Genomic DNA, 21,921 nt, shown 5'->3' with positions numbered 1-21,921 from the left:
TGACAGCAACCCCCCCCACTGTGACGTGGCTGAAGTTCAGGCGCGTGCACGATGAAGTGCACTTGCTGTCCAACAGATGGCAGTAGAAATCAACTATGTGTATATTGAGAAGTCAGACGTCAATCAAAAGCCAACTGTATTTATTTACTGCTAAAGCACTGAAATAAAAATAAAAAAACAAAGAAAAGTCTTGAACATATTCTGTTTTGCCCTGGTTGAATTAAAACATGATTTTAAAAACATTTGTCCATTTGTGGAAAAACAAAACACGATGAGACTATCGAGTCTCCATTGACAGTGCAAAACATTCTCGTAGGATAAGAAATAAAAGAAAATGATAATCAAAACAGTAAAGTGCATGTTTTGAGAAGAAGCCCTCTTGTTGGAGTTTATACACTTTGCAATGAAAGTCACACATGCACACACTGGACATAAAAAAAGGTTGTCAATCCAGTTTAAACACATCCAGTAGTTGACATTAGGGGCTGTTAGAAACAGAACTTCAAGGTTACCTCATAAACACACACTACTGAAATGTTCTCACAAACAGTACAAAAACATGTATTTCAGTATATATGAGCATTTCAGTGCAATGTGTGAGAGCATTTCAGTATCTTGAGTATTTCAAGTGCGTGTCAGGTAATCTTGACTCCAATGGAAAGCCATAAATGCTTTTATTCAATCATCTATATAAATCCTGTTTAAGGTTGTCCCCATCAATCTGTCCGCACTATTAAAAAAAAAAAATAGCGTGCGACAGTAGAGTAAGCCTGTCTTGCTGAAAATGACCCGCCCCTAATACTAGAGCCCGAGCACACGGATTGGTTAAGATATCGAATAAATGATTAAACGGCTTTCCATCGAATCACGTCACTAACGACTCCTCACACACGCAGTTGTCATGTAATTGCAAACACACCTGCTACACGTTCCATTGGCACACTCGGTGCTGAGTCCACTTGCGTGCGTTCCAGTGAAGTCACATGGTGCACTGGGTGAGGTCACATGGTGTTGTACAGCAGTGCGGGGGCAGCGGCGGCACGCTGCTTCCTCTCACTGGCTTTCCGCGAACGTCTAGAAGAGTAAGCCCTCACCTGTTGCCGCGACGACGACGTCGAGCCGCAGCCCTCCGCCTCCTCCCGCTCGCTCCTCTCAGGGGAGCGGGAAGGGGAGGGCTCTTCACCGGGTAAACGTGTCTTTTCGGCAATATTGTTTGTGGCGAGAACTTTCTGCTTCTTCCACGTGTCATCCGAATGAGATGGCGACGTGGGGAAAGCGCAGTGGGAGTGCGCCGCCACCGCCGCCGTTGTCCGGGCGTGCTGCCTCAGGTCGAGGTCGCTGAGGTCGTTAGGTGACAATTCCAGGCAGTCCAGTTTAGCCAAGGAAGCTGACCTCTTCATGAGCGAAGGCGGGGTTAGGCCCGCCTGGCGGATGCGAGCCTCCAGCTCGACAGCTCGGTGCCATCCGGCTGGCTCGAGGAGACTCTTCCCATCTTGTTTGAGTCGCTGCGCTGCATCTGAACCGGGAGGGGGCTCCGCTTCGATGAAGAGAGGCTGCCCCGTGTCCGGTGTCTCCAGGCCGCCGCCTTCGTGGAGGAACGCCTGAAGTTCTCTCAAAGTCTGGCGAATCCTCTCCAGCTCCTGGCTACCACGCGCCAGACGCTTCTGAGCGGCGCAGTCGGAACCGCAACTCCCTCCCACACTGAGGGAGTCCAGGTTCTCGTCAGGGTTGGACTCCTGGATTGTGACCCCATCCAGAGTCATTTGGAGCTCATTGTCTTTTTGGGTTTGGGCTGAGGTATGTTGAGATGAGTCTACTGTTGGAGTATCATATGTCATATGGCTTTGAGGATGTAGAAGAGCACCAAACGTGTGGCTGATAGAAGTGTTTTGGAGGTTGGCTGCTTCTGAGTCGTTCAGTTGCTCAGCAACAGTCTCACCCTTGGAGCGGCTTGGAAGTTCGAATGTTCGGACAGGGGGGTGCTCGCTGCATGGAGAAGGCAGTGGGGAACGCTGGGCCGCCACCATCTCCATTTCCTGCCTCAACTTCTGCTCCAGCTGCTCGGTGGCCCGCCGAACAGAGCCGGCCGGCAGGTCGCACGGCGGCGTCGAGGGAGACGGCGGGCACGGCAAGACTTCGGGCTCCGCCCCTTCCGGAGGATCCCCCCGAACGAGCGGAGGTCCATGCAAGGGTGGAGAGAATGGCGACGGTGAGGAGGGGGTGGAAGGAGTTAAGGAAGTAGTTGGGTGGCATATGGCTTCGATCTCAGTTACAATATGGCGGACTGATATTCCGTTGTCGTGGTGAGGCTGATCAAAGCTGTCAGGGCTGAGCTTGTCATCGCTAACCTCGGACTGCGGACAGAGAGAAGGTAATATGTTTTGTTAGTGTGTTGAAGTAGGCAATCAATTTGTTGTTTCAGGCTAGATTTACATGACAAGCACCTAGTAAAAGGCGAGGCCACTTCAAGAAAACAAATTGCATCATTTATCAATTTTGGGACAAGAGAGCAATTTGAATTGGTGTTTAATATCTCACTGAGAAAATGAAAAACGCAACTTTGATTAGAAGAGGAGAAAACCTCTGCTGACAATGAAGAACTATATTTTAATTTAAAAAATGGAAGCTCCCTCTGGTAGCTTTAGAAAGGTTGTGCTGTATAAATGAGTAAATAAGGTGGCACTGAGAATACATGAAAAATGAAGGGAAGAAAAAAAAAAAATACTATATAGAACTGATGTTTGTAAAAAAACTATGTCATAAAAGAACTCCATGGAGACAGGAAGATAAAAACCGATCGTCACCTGACTTGTCCCGTCTTCACTCGCTTCATCTTCCTCAGTCGCTCTGTTGTCATTGGCGTCGAGGGAGGGCGACCTTTGCTCAGAAGGTTGCTGCGTTTTGTCCTCTTGGGCTAAGCCCAGAAACTTCTCCCTGGCGCTGAAGAAGTCGATGCTTTGCGAGCTGTGGTTGGACGAGCCGTCCGCTTCGCCGCGGTCATCCGCATCGTCGGGAAACTCGCTGGGGTTGTTGTTGTCGTCGCTACGCCCAGTTGAGGAAAGCGGCGTGGGGACAGGGGCGTCGCTGACCGGGCTGCATTTCTCACTCTGCGAATCGGATGGCGTCTTTTCCGAGGTGTCTGACGACATGACGGTGACGGGGGAAAAGTCCTCGGAGCTGCTTTGCTCAGGGTAGTGAAGAAACAGTTCCACTGGTTTGCTCTCCGCGCTACCCAGTGGTGTCGCGTGACCCTTGTGAGCCCGCTGGACTTCAGGAGTTGGGGGGAGGATGAGGAGCGAGGGGGGAGGGATGATAGCAGGTACCGTAATGACCGGGTTCTCAGCGGTGGCGACTTTTTCCTCTGGGACGAGCACGACTGCGTGCGGTCGCGGCGAGGGCGTGTCGTCACACTCCGTTTTGAGCGGCTCCTCAATTGGTGAGTCGCGTGCATCGTTGCATTGCGTGTGAAGTTTCGAGGTTGATTTAGCTACGTCGTCAGGTTCAGAAACTAGAGCTTGGAGCACGGCCACGCCCAGGAAGTGATGCAAGGCAGGGGAGGAATTATTATTGTTGCTCTGGGAGTCGGACCGTCCCAGGGAGTGAGATGAGGATTTACACATTTGTTCAGGGCGATCTGATAGGTCACTATCGGAGTGGGAGCGCCATAGTTTATTATGCCGCTGTTTGCTGGGAAAAGACAAATCAATCATGAATAAAATACTCGTGACTCACTGCAGTTTACGTTCAGGAATTTTAATAACAATCCCACCTGGCGAGCAGAATTCCCTGATATTCTTCCAGCTGCTTCATGAAGGAGGGGTTCGGCTTGGTTACAGCTCGTCTCTCCTTCACATACTCAAAGGCGTCGTCCAGCGACCAGCCGTACTCCTTCATCGCGTAAGCGATGACCGTGGATGCCGAGCGGCTCACACCCATCTTACAGTGAACCAGACACTTGGCACCGGCTTTCCTAGGAGATAAGAAAAAGAGGAAAAGTATTTTTTAGCCCAAAGCTGGGAAAGAGGAGCGTGTGCATTTGCGTGAAGGCCTACTTGGCTTTGGTAATGAACTTGTAGGTTTCGTTCCAGTACTCCAGCAGGTTGGTGGCCTCTTCGTCGTACACCCTGATGTTGTGGTACTCAAACATGCCCGGGAAGAAGTTGTCTATCTCTCTCGTCACATTCAAGATGTAACGGACGCTAGATAAGAGATGGGAAGGTCACCTTTCAACGTCATCATCGATTGATGTTTTCTGTTCAATGCTTAGTTAATGCCACCCAACCAAAAAATATCGATAAATGAAATGTAAATGTCAAATGTAAATGTTGCTTTTATTTATGCAATGCTACAGTATATTGAGAAATACAAAGCAAGGCTAACGTGCCATTCGGCTTCTCTTAGTTTAATCTTTTCAGGACACGTATGTGCATTTTTCGCATAATTCCGATAACGTAATGCGTTATAAATAAATAAAATCACATCTGCAGAATAACTGTTCTTATTGCAATCCAGAGCTTATGTGTGGGACAAACATCTTACCCGCTGTTCTGTAGCTCCTCCAGGTTGGAAGCGTTCCACTCAGAGCCCTGGAGACAACACAACTCTTGTCAATATAAAGCTATCCCATGTCGGGTTACAAGCTCATATTTGACACAGTCGGCGGTGACTAACTCTAACCGAGCCAAGACTTATTAATCATTCACTAGAGGATGATGTAACGGCGGCTGGAGTCCTGGTAAAAGGACAACAAAGAGACTTTGGGGTTCTTACCAGGTAAACATGTTCAAAGATCTCCGTGGGGCTATCCATTTGCCCGAGGATGACGATCATCTCGTTGTCAATGAACTCCTTAAACTCCCTCAAGTTGCATGCCATCTGCATCTCCAGCTCTGTGCGGATCTAGTAAGATCAGGTAAGGTAAGCACAGCGGTCAAACTAAATGATTCCACCTTCCAAAAGCAAAAATGTCTGATGTCTGGTTTCTTACCTCCTTGCTGGTAACATTCTCCAAGTCCTTTTGCATCATGATCTCTCGGAGGCGCATCTTGATCAGTCGCTCTGTGCGCTCCCTTTCTGTGGGCCTGTGCACAAATTAACACACATTTGAAAAAAAATTCAATCACACACAATCTTTGGGGGTGCGCAAGAACAAAAAGAACTGTCATGTCATGGTGGTAAGCGCTTCTGTTCACTGAATTATTCGAATGCCAGCGAGATGATTTATTCCACCAAAGAATGACAGCTTTGTCTGATTCTCAGAAACCAGAGTGGGAAGAGAAAATCTGAGATGAGAGACACTAAAGTTCCCTTGTAGAACACTCCTGTTGACTCCATGCTATTCGGAACGCTGACTTCAAATGGCCTATATGAAACGTCCCTTCTTCAAAGCTCCTTCTTTACGTAAATGCTCCCTAGCATTGGGTCAAACGGAGGGCGTGCTGTGAATTCTTCGTCAGTTGGCTTGTTTGTCTTAGTGCTTGACCCCTCCAGAATAATTCCTCAGGCTTGAGAGTGCCTATTCTCCTTTGCCAACAAAGACACTGCATCAAGTCATGACTGAAGCGTTTTATAAGGCACTGGCACGCCCGCAGACAGCCGGAGGGGCAGCTGACCGCAGAAAGCCACGGAAAAAGTCATTTTTTTCAGATGCATGACAGATGTGTGACAACACGATGCCTGGTGATGAGGAAATAAATTCCATTCTGTTATGGTTTACTTCACTTTGAGCAATATGAAAACAGAATAACCGCTGATATCACTTAGTGGTTAAAGAAAATTAAGTAAAAGACAAAATTATAAGCTTCATTGTCAACAAGCACTAGACTGGGTCACCTTCTGCTACAAAACAAATACGGATTGATGTGTGTGTGTGTGTGTGTGTGTGTGTGTGTGTGTGTGGCTGTGTGTGTGTAGTGCTCGTAAAACATGTGTGGCCCGCCTTATTAAGTCTACTCCAACACAAACAGAGCCCTTGCCGGGAAAGGGTGACGAGTTTATGTTCCAGGAGAGCAGCACGTACCTGATTGTTTATTTGGATTTTTTCATTTTATTGTCAGCCACCTTTGCTTTTTCCCAGTCCTCCCACCTTGCGTTCGAATAGAAGCGTTCTATTTAAATCTTCCGCTGCCAACGAACGTGCGCTCGCCTGCCACCTGCTTCTGTGCGTCTGGACTCTACTTTTCCAAATGTAAACCAAGACAGCTAAAGGCTCAGTTATTTTGGACGCTCCAGAATCTCAGTGAGAAACATACGCACGATCCAAATGTGTAACAAGAGGCACATGACTAGGCAGAAGGTGAGGAGGAATTTCCTTGGCATTAGTCGAGCCATAAATCCATCCTGGTTTTTGATACTTCCTTATGGGACTGTTGACAATTCTGTTATAAAGTCAACGTATTTCAGTGTACATACGCCACACGTGTCATTTTATTTGATCTTCGTCTATGCCAATTTTAAAATGCCCTAAAGTTACAGCAAGCACGTGGATGCTCTTGCTCAATGTTCGATGGAAAATGAAGCAACTCCAGCAGAACGTGAGAAGTTGTTGGGCAATGTTTTGAGATGTGATGGTCCTCTCTGGATGTGCTTTTCGATAAACAGACACGTGACAGGCACGTTTCAACTTTCATGTTTTCTAACTGGGGGTAAATTTGTTTTCTAAACACTGAGTTCTATAAATTATGCAGGCAACCAATGGAAGATTAACAAGTGTATGATGATCACGTCAACAATCTACTCACAAATCTGTGAAGAGAACAGGTGAATTGGCACGGTGTGACTCAACATCCTGCATGGCGTTCCACTCGTTGATGCAGAACTGGTTGGAGGAGATCCTGCTCTGATAATAGCTGACCCATGTCAAGAACAGGCTGCCCGGGTAGTAATTGTGGCAGCGGGCAATGTCACACGCTTTGTGGAGTGACTGAAGAGCCGACCTGACATAGGCAACAAAAGCAACGTTTCACAATCAAGGCAAATAAAAGACATCTGTGGACGCTGAACAATACGTTCACGTTTTACATTGTTCAAGAAATTAAAAGTAAAAAATGTCAAAGCGGTTCACGTGTCTCTTTTCCTAAACATAGCCCACGCTGGAAAAACAATTGGGTTTAGTGGGAAACCACCTACTACATGACAATGATAAAAAGCCCTGCTTCCTTCAAACTATTTTCTTACGTTCTGCAAGTAATTATCCTGAGCCCAAACTAAAATGATGCGTACCACATTGCCTGGACTGAGACTGGCTTGAAAACATGAACTCGATTCACAGTTGACACGCTGAAACCTCTGCGGAATGAAAGAGGGACGGTTTGAGAAATCGAGACAAGTCACAGCGATACGGTAGGCGCGAACCAGGACGTACCCATCTCCGTCCAAGTGGATCATCGTGTCACTCCATAGAGGTAGAACCAAGCCCACGGTACAGCAACTGGCAGAGACAAGCAGCATGTCAAATATCACAATAATGGCTTCCACATGTTACAAAGTCGAACTACTTCCATGTTTTATTGTGGTTTTGATTCGGAAAAAAAAATTATTCGCTTGGTCTGTACTTTTTCATCCCTCATCCCTTTTTGTGCAATTTAATGGGAAAATGCTCATCATGTTAAATAGAATGGTACTAACCTGTCAGAGGAATAGAAGTCCATGCCAAGAACGATGGATTCTTCTGTGTCCTGTCTGCCGTTGGTGGAGACCACCACCAAGTAGCGGGTTACCTGATCGTAGGAACTCTCCAGACGCACAGCCTGATGGATTGGGGGGGAGAAAACCAAAATAAAAATCAGACTCCTTTTTGTATCTGACTACCACAATGGTCATTTTCATGACTGTGGTGTACTTATCATTTTTAAAAAGTAATATCATGCAAAAACACAATTTTATTTCCCCCTAACAAAAAATAAAATAAAAATCCCTGGCCCAATCATCTGATTTTGTCTGTACATACAATACGAACATATATGAAAAATAAAATAATATATAAATATATTTACAAAGGGTGCCAGTGTGTTACTCACCAGTCGGATTGTGTCCTCCGGCCGCAGCACAGTGAACATAGTCTGAAGATGTTTCTGGAGATCCCCTAGTAAAAAATATACGCATTTAGTCTCGGTTTGTCAGGACATTCTTGGCAGTGAAATGTTAACATTAGAACCGAGATACTGTTTCATTTCGCCTTAGGCCAGTTTCGGTGACACTGTCGTCATTTTGCTCGATAGAGCAGAGTACTTTCTTTGTTCAAAAACATGGTGCCATTTTTAGAAACCCTTTGTATATATTTATAGTTTCGCCACATTCTACACAATGTTATGTATAGATGTGAGGTTCTGAAAACAGCCAATGAGACGGCGATACTTCTATGTAAATCTTTTACCTGTGTGCTTGTTCCAGCGCTGGCTGATATGAGGTGCAGAGTTTGGCGTGGGACTATTTCCTCTTGGGAGAAAAAGAGCTGCACCTTTTACTGTGAGGAAGCTCTCGCTGATACTGTACGGAAGGAGGAAAATAAATAAATAAATTCGTATGCCTTAAGCGGGGGGTGACACAAACATAAAATGTCACCATCTAACAAGCAGACTATGTTTTTAGCCATTTTAATACTCGCAGCTAAAATTGTATCTTTTCAAATCTTCAACCACGTGTAAATTGAGCCTGCTAAAAAACAACAACGCAGATATCGAATTAAAATGGACTGTTGTTTTATGAACTTATGTCACTGAATGTATCTCAAGTATAAGTGGTGCGGTCACAGGATTATGTCATTGTCGCAGTTCTCGATTCAAGCCCGTGTTGGCAGGAGTCACCCCAAAATCGGAACAAAAACAAACCCGAATGGGAACTCAGAACACAATGTTCTCTGCTCCTCCACACAGCTGGATTACACACACTGACTGCATTCACTGGAGCAGCTGTGAGCAAAGAGGGATAGCGGGACTGGGAGGGGACAGCGAGAAGATGGAGCCTGCTCCCCTCCTCCGCAATGTTTGATAAGCGCTGGCCAGCACACAAATCTCTGGACCAAAAGGTGATCTTGTGTTCCCCTTTAGAACACTTCATCGCGTTAAGCGTGACTGAGGTCACTGCATTGAGGAGGATACGTTCGAAAAGCAAAGTCAGTGTGTTGCTATTCTCAGCCGTTGCGGCGTTGAAGTGTGAGGCGCTGGCTTTTTTGTTTCCACACACCGCGTGGTCCACTAACCTTCGAGATTCTGTAGCCATAACGAGTGTGTCAAATGACATTGAAGGGAGCAGCACACATCCATAAAGATGGTGACATAGCAGGTGACAGCCATTCATGTGGCACTTGAATAACAACCATGTGACTTGCCGTGTATTAGCACACGCAGAGTGACCACAAATCACAGACACCGCTGTCAGAATTATTACCACTAGCCAGATGGGATCTAAAGCCAAAATTATCGTAGGATGTATTTAAGACAAATACCACGTGACACCACGATCATAACAAAAACATTACGTACTATGTGGGTGGAGAAACAGGGAACAGATAACAGACAAGGCGCTCGCCTCTTTTCTGTACCACCCAGTACCAATCTTGCTCATACTGATTAAAATATCTAAAGAAACAGTCTGTAAAAGAACTACCATAGATAAAATACACAAATCAGTATGGTAAGATTTCTGCCACTTTTTTTTTTAGGTTTGACCTATGTGTGTCTTTACAGTGTTTAAAAAAAAAAAAAAAAAAAGAAAAAGACATGATGCGGCAAGCCAATTCTCGCTGAAATGATCAAAAAAATTTAAAAAATGCATTTGTGTTAGAGAATGCTTTGTCCTCCATTGTTGATCAGGTATGTCTGAAAACCTTTTAACCACAAATACTTTTGATAGAGCTCTTGCCAGGGGTGTCATCAGATTTTGTGAGAACCTGATTTTGTGGTTTATGACGGGTACATGAGAATGAAAAAAGGGAACATACTGAGAAAACAAAGCTACTTGGCAAACCTGTTCTACTGACCTCTAATAGGGGCGGTTTCATCACCTCTGGGCTTTGAAATGAAGATGAGGAACTGACACGTGAAACATGCTGAAACACCCGTACTCGTACAGGTGTCAACATGAAAAGTCAAAAGTCTGAGCAGGTCCCAATAATTCTCATTATAATGTCTGTTTTCTTGTTGCTACTTTACACTCACAGAACTGATCGTGTGCAGTTCAAAGGGTTCATGACTTGGTCTATTTCAAACTCATCCTCTTGTGCAAAACAGGATTTTTCGGCTGCCTGGCTTTTTCCTGCGTAACCTAATCTCTTCCCAGCTCCGGCCATTCAATCTTCCTTGCTGAGTTTTTGCTGAGACCACGCATGCAATCGCAATAGACAGACAAGGGGGACAAGAAAGAAAAACAAAACGGCAGCCATGAGCAGTACTCATTTCCCATAACCTAGCCACCCTTGAGCCAGCTGTTTCCGCTCACTCCCCCTTCATCACATCCTCTTTTCCACAATCCCGGCGTCGACTACTTTTTCAATCCGGTCCCTACGTTCAATCACACAGCAATGACCTTGTAAAGCTTTGCTAAGGTCATCGGTAATACAACCTCCGCTGAAAGTCGTAAACGGAATGCTATGCACGTGCAAAATCGGACTCTTTCAAAACCGATCGGAGAATACACTCGGCTTGAGAAGGTTGTGGGGTTGCGTGTCAAGGACGGAAGCTAAAAACAGACCAGTCCTTTAAAAGTGTAAGCTATTGATAGATGGCATTCACTTCGTGTCAGTCACTTACTGTACATAAAATCCTATTGAGGGTTCGCGGCGACATGCAGCAGAAGTTCAAACGGGTCGCCCGTATATGCAAATGAGCGTGGAGTCTAAAAGTGTCAGTCACTTACTCTACATAAAATCCTATTGTGGGTTCGCGATGACATGCAGCAGTTCAAACGGGTCGCCTATATATGCAAATAAGCGTGGAGTCTAATAGACCACATATAGAGTCCTCTAACCACAATACTGTGTCTATGCATGCAGTGCATAAGCCTCCAGGCCTAAACTGGAATTCCTGATGTAAATGTAATATGACATGACATAACTACCTGACATGTTCACATGACTCATATTTGGTTTGATGCAGAATTAGTAGAAGTCGCTTATGGCGGCTAACGGTAGGTGGAAGTAAAAATCAGCAATGGATGACCTACATATTCAATTGGCTTGCTCTCTCTCTGCCCTTTGCTCCCTCTCGCTATCTCAACCTATGAGTGGAGGACACAAATTCTATTCCAAGTTAGTTCTATGAGGAAGCATTCCCTGTCCCGGTTGCCAAATGGTTTGTTCACTTGGTTTTAGTTGCCTGAGTAGAGTTGATTTTTTTTTTTTTGCAGCCATTGAAGAATAAAAGTAAGGCAGCAGTTCATCCGAGACACAATCATCACTATGGAAGGATCACTCTACATGGTCGGCAGATAAGTGACCCCCCTGCCCGCCCCAACCAGCCTGTGCCCATATTTGTCACTGTGAGATGGGATAAATTTAGGGCAGAGCTCAATGGAGGGCAGGCTCATAAGGTTCGAAGCTGCATGGGGGTCTAGACGAGGCAAAGGGATCATAGTTTCTCTGGAAGCACTTCTAATTGTTTTTAGAAGCAATGAAAAAAATCAATTTTCCACCATCTCCGCAGTAATGAAATAATCAATACGAGTTTGGCAATTTCATGCTTTGTAGGAACAGTTTGGGGAAGTTTGCTTCACTTCAAACTGTTTGCTTAACTTCAAATTGGGTTTCCCAAATTCCCCTGTGATTGGAAGCAACATTTTGGATTCTGTGCATTTTTGCCTTTTATCGGACATTGCAACCAAACCACCCACTGAATACACGTCACATTTTGAACGGACTCAAATTGATAAGCAATGGGGAAATAATTGGATTATGACGCAAGGGCGCCTTTCATCGCAAGAGTCAAAAGGCTTCACAGAACCACAGTCGATAAAGATTGACAACATTCCCTGGTCCTAACCAGACAAGGGGAAAACTCAAAAACCCATTTGGGAGTCTGGAACCTTGAGAAGGTATTACAAAAATGTGAGGGGTGTACTCACTTCTGTGGGAAGCTGTATCTCATCAACAGCACAAAGACTTGAATTTTGATGTAACTATAAACTAGATGGTGTTTTCACAACACACTTAAGTGTTCCACTCCTTTCTGTTTTCTTTGGGGGGGGGCACAGGACTTCACCTGTCTGCCCAATGATAGCACCACTTTCGGCCCACTGATATAATTTAATCTTGTAATTACTGAACAAATACATTGTACAGTAGTGAACACAAACAAACACTAAACATGCTCAGACGTGGAACATAACTTCTTCACCTCAAAGGCCACAAACGAGTATTCAAGCAGCATTTAATTTAAAAAAAAAAGTAATTTGAATAATAACTAAAGCTTTGACATACTTCCGCCCCCACCCTCACTTAAGGCTTTACTCAATAACCTCAGAGTACACATTCATGAGTAAGATGAGTGACAAAACACTGCAATCAAAAGTGGAGCTGCCCTCGACTTCCCCAAACCCGTGACAGAAGGCAATTTCTCACCCAGGGCTCTGCCAACTGCTGACTGAACAAGAATGTTACGAAACACTCAACAAAACACAGACAGGGGAGACAGACGCATGAATTGATTTCCTGGAAAAGTGGATGAAGATAATTTAATCACTCATGAATCAAGTAATTTCAACTCCTGATTTTCTTTTCATGATCACAGATTTTGTCTGATCCTGATGAGATTGAGCTTTTATTCCATCAGTATTCATTATTTCTTATTTTGCCTTCTTAGGCATTTAGATTCATTTCAGTCTTTACCACTTCAAACACAGAAATTAATACATACCGCAACATCACAATCCAAACAATGCATTACTGATTATGGATGGTAATCCGAATAGCAAACATTGATTTGGGGTTTCCTAAGAAGGAATACTGTAAACTGAATTTTTTTTTTTTTTCTAGGAGTTATCTCTAGGAAGCAAATGTTATGGCGGCTGACTTGACTTCAAATGGAAGCTGGCTTGACAGGAGTCACATTGGCCGAGTTGCAAACTGTTTGGTCCATGAATGCACACGGACGCTCACCTGCAGGAGCCTGATAAAGAGCCTGATCAATTGAATCAGGTGTTTAACAAGGGAAAACCTATAGGAATGCAGCCCCCAGGACTGGAGTTTGACACCCATGAATTAAAATATAGTGCATTACACCATTCCTCAATCTCTATTAGCAGGTTATGTGGGACCAAGGTAACGATCCCGCGTGTTTGGTCTTGTAAGACGCATGCTCTGTGCAGCTTATGTCTCAATAAGGTCAAAAAGCAGCGGTGATGATGATGACGATGATGATGAGTAAGACCCTGGTACTGCTACATCCCGAGGAAGTACATTCAGCGCATGCACACTATATTGCAAAACTTTTACAAATGTCACAATCCCAAATATGAAATCTCAAACCCAAAGATGTTCGTGCACATATATAAACTAATATCACTGGGTTGATTTGTACATAAAGGACAACGAAGAAACGTGTTTCCCAATTAGATGCGCAGGAAAACACTTACAGTTGGTTGATTTCATTATTTGACACCACCGCGTCGTCGCTGAAGTACGGCACCATTTTGGCCCCGCAACACGAGCAGAAGCTGACCGCCGACGAGCTCCCAGAGTCGGTCACAGCACCGAGGGTCATGTCGGCGTGTTAGTGGAGCCCAGGCAAGAGGGAGTGGACAAATGTCAGGTGCTCTCCGTAAAAAACTAAACTTTTACTGCCCACGCGTGTGCTCCGCCATGGCAAAAAGACACACTCGATTCAAGTTCGAACCACTTTCCTAAACAATAGAGTGGTATTCCGTGGGGCAGAAAAAAAAAGAATGCCAGCTGAAGTAGATGCAAAGTTTTACTTCTAGTCTGACTAAAAGGACGCCAAGATAAGCCCGCAAAATCCCCACTGGGTATTGTTAAAGTCTTGATTCGTAAAACTGTTTCCTAAACGCGGTGATTTCCTTACTGGGATGCGTCACCGCGACCGGTTTGTACAGTACTGGGACTAGTGACAGGGTTCACCTCATTCCAGTCAGAGTGGAAAATCGCGACGCATGTGCTATGGGCGGGCGCAACGAGGGCAGCCAATGAGAAAGCGGAAGGCGGGACAACGAAATGAGAAGCCAATTACGACACGAAGAAGGCAGGCCAGCGAAATAGGGAGCCAATCACACAATGAAGTAGGCGGGTCCAGCTGGTGAGCCAATGAGGGTACAAGGGAGGAAGGACAAGCGATGCTAGAGTCGCTTCTGCGTCCATTCGAAGCAGCTGATCACACTGTTTACATGCGCTTCCATGCCTTGGCTGGCTGGACGTGTGTTTATCCAAGTATTTACTGGCTCGAGTGTTCGACTGTCCAGCCACTGCATGCTTTGCTATAAATAATACTCACAGTGCAACGCCATGAGTTTTGTAGCTTCTAATAGCCAGATGGGACCCTACTAACCTCTAAATGACAAAGGGGTCAAATAAACTACCAGTACATTTATTTGACTTTTATATATTTATATCTAATAAATGCACGTACATTTCTGTCTATGGGGTGACCTGGAATATAAAATAGATAAATTATTATAATTTTTTTTGTAAATATTACATTCTCTAAAAGTATGGTCTAATTGGATGGACTCAAGTCATTATTATATTCTTACAAGGAGAAGATAAATGGGGAGTTTCGAGAACCTTGGAAAATTCTGTGAGCCTAATGTAATAGAAGCAGATAAATCTGCATGAGTTTTTGATTTGCCTTCAAAATGACTTGTGGCCTGTCCACACCCAAATCTTGTGCTTGTTACATAAGGAGCAAGTCGCATTTGAACGAGACAGCTTTAATGGAATGTGACTCAGGTGGCGAAGTACACGCACTTGTCTGGTCAGGTAAGTTTGAGGTGGTGAAAGTATTATATGTAGCAATTCCACACTATGTAAATAACGCCCGTCTGTGGTGTTAGAAGAACGATGTTTTACCTCATTTTATTACCTCTTAAACTTTTTATATCCTGCTGCCATGACAACATCGAGAGCCATATGCAAACTGTCAACAATTCGAAAGAATGTAAAACTGCTGCCCACCTCGTCAAATCTGACACCAGTTAACTTCTCCAGCAGATTCCTTTCATAGAGTGGAGTTATTTGCACTCTTATGTGTGGAAATTTTATATAAATATGTCAGCTGTTATCAACAAGGATACATTTGAGTATTATTTGATTACCTATTTAATAGGCAACCACATTGCATGTAGTGTGAATTGAATAGTGCCTTGCGTGCAAGCTTCATCTGTTACCGCATTTCCAATAAACCTTTTGGCCAACAATACTCAATTGTGTAATTCAGGCCTCCTCAAAGTAAATGCTGTTATGTCATCGTGGAGCATAAAAAGGATGATTTATCCAGTCAGTACAATTATGGTGAATATGAAAATCTTAAAATATTAAACAATAAATATTAAAACAATAGAAAAATAAACCATAGGTGTGGTTTGGCAGGAGTATTGCTCAATGCATGCAACGTAACCATCAGTTCTAACCAAATCAAAGTGAAGCAAGCAGTTCTGGGAAATGCATATACTTGAACATCAACCACAACAACTTATGACAAATGTGTCATAACATTGTGTCGTGTCCCGCACTGAGCAAAAGTGAATACATCACAAACGACACAAACACACCAGCACCTGCTCTGGTCACGCTACACCACACTTGAACTCACCTTCCTATGTACCCCCGTTGCATCACAAAGTCATTTCGCCAGCGTGCTCTCTGGTTAGCTAGCACACAACCCAAACACAGCTGCTTTGATGCTTTAGTCATGAGGTTCGGTTTAGTGCGGTCAAATTAACTGGCCTTTGGTGGGAACCTGGATTGCAGGCCGGTAACATGAGAGGGATGTTTGTTGTTTAGCCGAGCTCTGGAAAAGTTACACAACTGGGATCTGAGCAAAGGAACAGACACATGGAGGTCAAAGATGAGCTGAAGTTTAAGCTCATTCATTTGATTGAGCTATAAGAGGCCCATGGTAGAAGCTTCTGTAAGGACTACGAGCCCACATGGACATGACCTGGGCAAGAGTCAGGGGTAATGACTCTTTTTATTATGTTTCTGCTCTTTTGTACTCTTATTTAACTTGCCGGGTGGGTCAATTTTGGTGAATTGTAGAATAGACTTCAATAGAAATTGAGGTATTTTATGACTTAGTTTGTCCTTTTTAGAATTGTAGCGTGTGGAATATACGTTAATAGTCAAATGTGTACTCTCCCATATTTAGAGATGGCTTTGTGTGCATAATTAAACAATCTTATTTATTTTCATCACTGGAGAGTGTTGTCTTTATATATTGACTATAAATATAGACTGTTTGGTTGGCTTAATAAGATGAAGCACTTTCCTCGGTCTTTTTTAATTTCCTGTCTGGGATTAGTGTGGAAAGAACAGCCAATGAAATACAGATTGTAGATAAAACCAATACATTGTGACATTTGGTCCCTTCGCATCATGCATGTTAAAAGTCCCTTTATAAGTTCCAGGATCCAACCTTCGAGAAAAAAACTTCTATTCTATTAAGTCAAGGTTTTCTGTTCCTTGGATGGCTGGGCGAAAAAGTTAATTGGACCACGGCTGTTATGTAATACGCATTGGGGGTCACTCAAAAAGGTCCCTGGCTTCAATCGACATGTTAGTGCGTTAAGCAATGCTGAACAAATGGTGAGCAATGAGCCAAATGGTGAAAGCGGACGTTGATGGTGCAGCAGGGAATACGTGCAGCGTTTGTCAGCGTGTACGACTTCAGCAGCTGCAGCAACGCTCATGTGTTACCTAACAGCTAATGAGGAACATACGTCTTTTAGGTACTATCAGGGTGTTCAGGGTTCAGAGGAATGATGTCATCATGTTTTAAAAACATTGTGTGATATAACACACGAGCATATCTGACATCGGGATCAAATTGAGAACTGTGCACACAGCATACCGTTTTTTTTGGTTTTGTTTCATTATTTTCACTGCAATTCATCACTGTCTCAACAATTTGAGGCTTTTTCTCAATAACTGACAGAATGCTTGACTCAGCAATAATTTACTCATTATTCATTTTCACCAAATATTCTATCTGTTTCTGGCAGATTAAAACTCAGTGGTTATGTTCAGAGAAAAAAAAAAAATTGTGGAAACATTTTGGGTTTCGCTTGGATCATTTTGTCACAAGGCAGAAAGAAAAATGTCATTCCTGTATTTTTCCTTATGGCAGGTTCAACAGACACAAGACTATCCATACTTGTGCTTTAACATTCAATTTGGAGGTTCACAGTTGACTCCTGATCACGGGTGATGGAATGAGTGCAAATAATGAAATGTTAGAGGGGAAACTCAAACACCCAGAGGGTGAAGAAGACAGTATAAAATGGAAATGACGCAGATGGTACAGAAAGCTGTTTGACTTTAAGAATGCTTTATTTGTTACGCTTGTGGGCTCGATGACAAATGCCTTCCACTATTTTAACAGTGTAAGCGAGCAGAAGCCTCTTTAAAGGTTGGGCATTCCAGGAATTGCTCAGGAGAAAAGCTCCAGGGATTGACTTCTATGTAATATTGTTGCAGAGGAACATAAAGTAAAACCTGATTTGCTGTAAGACGGATCAGTTCTAAGCAAGCATCAAAGACCTCTGGACCTCAGAAACTCCAAACATCAGACTCCGCATTTTTTAAATCTACAGGGCTCCTATTCTTTGAGATACTGTAATTCAACAGTTAAAAAAAAAAAAAAAATCACACAACCTTTGTAACTGACTTTTTTCTCACCCACTGTCAGCTCATATTTTCTTGAGGCCAGCGATTCTGCACTGTGATTAAACCACAATCCACCAAATTAAGCGAAACAACATTTCTTCATACACCTAAAAAAGCCACACAGCCGCAACTATATTGCACAAGGAACACTGCATCAGGAGTCTGACGACAATGCAAACCAAGATCCGCTGGGTGAACCTGACATTGTGTTCTATTACACCCAAAAAATCAGAAAGTCAAGGTTTGTGTTTTCCTTTGGCTTTCCATTTCACTCCGTTGATTTATTTATTATAATATAAAAACATTAGACGGTCTTATTCCTAGAGATCAAATGGAGTTGCGCGTAACTTGACACACAATGTCAGCAAGAGACCTCAAAGTACCTCATGAGAACAGTTTTCAGTCTGTCTTGAAGAATTAACTGTGTGTGGGTGTGAGTTTAGCTCATGAAAAAAAGAAAAGAAGAAAATATGGACTAGTTTCAACAACAATTCATTTCTCAGGGATGTCCCTGCTTATTTCAGCCAGACGATGCCAAGCCACATTTGGATGCGTTACAAGAGTGTGGCTTCATTGTAAAAGAGGTCGAGTACTTAACTATCCTTGCCAGCAGAACAGACATCTATGAAATTGATCATTTCTCCATGAGAAAAATACAGCAAAAATAGAGGAACCAAATCAGCATTTTTTTTGTGAGCTGTGTAATTCTATAATAACCTTGAGTGTTAATATGTGATCACGAATTTATCTATTCAACTGGGTCTTAAGAGTATGTTCAAGGTTTTATGATGAAATAGCACAAAAATTGACATCATATTGGAAAGAAAATGCAGCAGCAACTGATTGAATATTGATGTGCAAACGCCCCCTAGTGGCCGAACTCGCAAATTGCAGTATTCACAGAAGAACAAATAGATACCAAGGCTATGACGTGTGTGACTGACTAAACAGGATGTGGTCTCTCACCTTCTGGGTTGAGAGCGACAGTCATCCTCACCACTGCCCGATTCCTAGGAGAAAAAAAAAAAGACAAAAACGTCATCACTTCAACAGAGAACACAAGCATCAGGCAGACCATGATGGCTGCTGAAGCAGTCAATTAACCCGCCATTAAAAGGGTGTGTGTGTGTGGGGGTGTGTGTGTGTGTGGGGGGTCATTTGTGATGTCAGGCAGCCTCCGCAGAACAGACAGAAGGAATATGGCTTAAATAGACTCTGTGATGCTCGTCACTCACTGACCTCCCCTGCCCCCACCAAAATGCAATCATCCTCTCCCACCAGCAACCAGTCCACCACAAACACAAACATTTTAATCCCTATGGTAATCCCTCCCAAAAAAAACACTCAGGAACTTTCTCTTCAGCATCAATCTGTCAGTCCTGGTGCATGCAAATCGACAGTATTTGCATACTGGAAACCAGGCAAGAACTGGATTTATACTGGAATTGGAAGGTGGTAAATCATGGTAATGTAGAATGACGCAGGTGTAAAACCGGTGCAGTTAGCGTGATCCACTACTCCCAGTCCAATCCCACAGATGTGATGATCTGAGTGGACAGCTGCCAGGCGGAGGGATGTTCTCCGGATCAGCTATCCCACAGCTTCACTTAAAGACAAATGGACCAATAGACAGGCGGACAGACACGCATGCTTCACTATTTTAGTGACCTAAATGGAAGAGAGTGAAAATTCCTGCAATGATGTTTCAATCCCATAATAAGCAATAAGGTAAAATGCACAAACTCATCTCTATGGTTACCTCATCTGCATGCACGTGTAGGGAGTGGCATTATAGCCAATGAGAAGAGGGGATTTGGTCAGGCTGCTAGGCAGATTACAGCACACAAGGGTGCGCCGCTCCCTGCTGTGCTGAATGAGAGTAATGCGAGCTGCGATGATGGCTGGGTCGCTCATTTAGAAGATGCGTTCAATGACAAAATTGCTAGAAAAATATAGGTGAAAAGTATGGGGAATTGTAGCAGGCTGTTCTGGCCATTTTTTTTTGATGGTGTTGCTCTCACTCCACATGCAAAGACTCATCCAGATGTTTACTCCATGCAAAAGTAATTTTTTGATATGATTTTGGAATGTGAAGTGTTTTTTGTCAAGCCACCTTGACAATTATTCATGAGGCTGCTGTTGCATAAGGTCTGTTCAAGTCTGAAAATCCTGGATATGATTGAGGTCAGGGCTCTCAAATGCTTCCACTCAAAACGCATCTTATCATCTTACCTTAATTCAATATTAATAATTCAATAGACATGTGCATATTAATATTTTGGTGCAGTATATTCTGTAATGTAGCTCTTGCTTTCAGCTTCCAACAAGTGTGACTGCATTACACAAAATTCTATCCCACAATCTCATGAAAAGTCATTCTAGGAGAAGACACCAAAATGATGACTATTATTACTGGTCATTAAAGGGGACATAATATGGAAAATGTACTTTTGATTTGCCTTCCCATCCATCAAGTTAGAAATGAAAACAAGTAAATATGTGCCAATAGAGCCTGATTCCTCCTTAAAAGAAAAAGTTGCATCCTACGGCGCCATCGCAAGTCATGTACGGCGCTCCGCAGTCTTCTCCACCACTTCGGAAAAGTCAAAAAGTTGCGGCTTATCATTCCAATCCAACCACAGACAGTCCAAGTCAGTTCTCATTTATTTGTGGTTGCTCAATGTTTCAAATGTATTTCAAGTTTGACAACTTAGGTAGTAATTTACTGTGGCAGCTGGCGTAATTTTTTTTCCGCTTTACATTTTCTTGCTGCCTTGCTACACTAAACGACATTATGGAAACAATATACTATACACGAACAAGAATAACAAGTCTGGGGGAAACTACCCCCCCATGAACTTCCTGCCACCCCAGGTAAAACTTTCAGCTCCTGGATGGGCTGCAACTCATACCTCCAAGACCATACCAGCCCAGAATCAAACTGTATACTCAATTCCCAGGTCTTCTTCATGCCACCAAGAGACAAGGCTCTTCACCCTAAACACACATAGTCGTTGCGTTCCCAGCCTGAGCCAACACTGACCACATTCGGCTTACACGGCAGTTTTATCTATGGAAGCCACGCCGACACCGCCTGTCTCGGTTTGTCTGGGCGGCTTGAAAGCCCCATGTCAGTGGCGTAGATAAGAGAACCCTCGAATAGTATGACATGCCCGTCACACTAACCTGCTTTCGGGGCAGCTCCTTTCTCTTCACTGTCACTCTGCCAAGTCGCCTTAATGGAGGTCAATGTAGCAGAAGGGATGCTGACATGACAACACTTTTCGAACGACATCGTTTAAAACTCCCCAGTGTCATTATCCAAATTCAAAATTAGTCACGCTTCTTCCTGAATAGACTCAGGAGGAAGTTGACAAACTGCTAAAGATAGCGGCATTACTGTTTGTTAATATATAGTATTTATTTTCAAATAGTGGTGGTTTTAACAAAACAATAGAGTCAGAGAATAACTTTTCTGCACATTTGATGCTACATGTGCACAGTCAGCAAGAAAAAAAAAAGAGCAAAACGAGTGATAGGGACATTGCTTTCCGCCAGATGTCAAACAGTTGACGGATACTCACCGACACACAGGGGCTGGAGGTAGTGCTCGGTGTCGGTGACCGCTGGACGGTGACCAGCGCCATCCCGCCTACACCTGCTAAGACCTCGGTCACCTAAAATAGTAAAAAACCGGAATGCCGGACATTTTCATAGGACAAACTACAGTTAGCTCTCGAGGTTGAGTCTGGTTGCTGCTAGTGCACCCGGCGTAGTGAAGCTCCACGGGTTGTAAAAAGACAACATCCGGCGATGTAGGTTTCATTGTAAAATTAGTTTAGGCTGACTTTCGTTTCAGTGAAGCCATCTTCTTTATGGAGTTACCGATCGAAATTTTTTACTGAATTATTTGGGTGTGTGTTTAAATTAAACACATACCCAACAATGTATTTATTTTTATAATTATACTTTGCATCCATGTGAAGATAAATGCTTTTATTTTGAAAGATGAACCTTCAACAATTTCCTGCCGCTTAATATATACTGTACCTTCATCAAACTTGATTATTTTTTTGGGCTCAGCAGCTGGCGTT

The 21,921-nt window shown here is 43.6% G+C and overlaps 1 protein-coding gene across 2 annotated transcripts; it reads right to left on the bottom strand.

Annotated features, from left to right (window-relative positions):
- Positions 1–123: 123 nt before the first annotated feature.
- Positions 124–21,606, bottom strand: ssh2a (slingshot protein phosphatase 2a). Of its 2 annotated transcripts, XM_088381891.1 has the most exons (15): positions 21,412–21,606; positions 18,794–18,837; positions 8,375–8,487; positions 8,019–8,083; positions 7,627–7,748; positions 7,364–7,429; positions 7,222–7,287; positions 6,741–6,935; positions 4,988–5,081; positions 4,771–4,899; positions 4,540–4,586; positions 4,053–4,199; positions 3,770–3,970; positions 2,805–3,687; positions 124–2,354 (listed from the first exon to the last, which is right to left on the bottom strand). In XM_088381891.1, the coding sequence occupies exons 1-15, from the start codon at positions 21,472–21,474 to the stop codon at positions 1,002–1,004; spliced, it is 3,588 nt and encodes a 1,195-aa protein (XP_088238017.1). In that variant the 5' UTR covers positions 21,475–21,606; the 3' UTR covers positions 124–1,001. The 2 variants fall into 2 exon arrangements, with proteins under 2 accessions (XP_088238017.1, XP_088238016.1); XM_088381890.1 differs by lacking the exons at positions 18,794–18,837; positions 21,412–21,606 and adding an exon at positions 13,567–14,077.
- Between the last annotated feature and the right edge of the window lie 315 nt (positions 21,607–21,921).

This window comes from Syngnathus floridae, chromosome 7 (assembly GCF_059516105.1).
Source record: "Syngnathus floridae isolate MCC-2025c chromosome 7, RoL_Sflo_1.0, whole genome shotgun sequence".
Taxonomy (NCBI): domain Eukaryota; kingdom Metazoa; phylum Chordata; class Actinopteri; order Syngnathiformes; family Syngnathidae; genus Syngnathus; species Syngnathus floridae.
The sequence above is the reverse complement of the archived record's forward strand: the minus strand, read 5'-3'. Positions and strand labels throughout refer to the sequence as shown.

What these genes read in the sequence shown, in the direction of transcription:
- ssh2a (XM_088381890.1), bottom strand. Translation starts at nt 13,694, where the DNA reads ATGACCCTCGGTGCTGTGACCGACTCTGGGAGCTCGTCGGCGGTCAGC. An exon ending in GCGCTGGAACAAGCACACAG is followed by an intron (nt 8,084 to 8,374) that starts GTAAAAGATTTA and finishes ATTTTTTACTAG; the next exon opens with GGGATCTCCAGAAACATCTT. An exon ending in ATCCACTTGGACGGAGATGG is followed by an intron (nt 7,288 to 7,363) that starts GTACGTCCTGGT and finishes TTCATTCCGCAG; the next exon opens with AGGTTTCAGCGTGTCAACTG.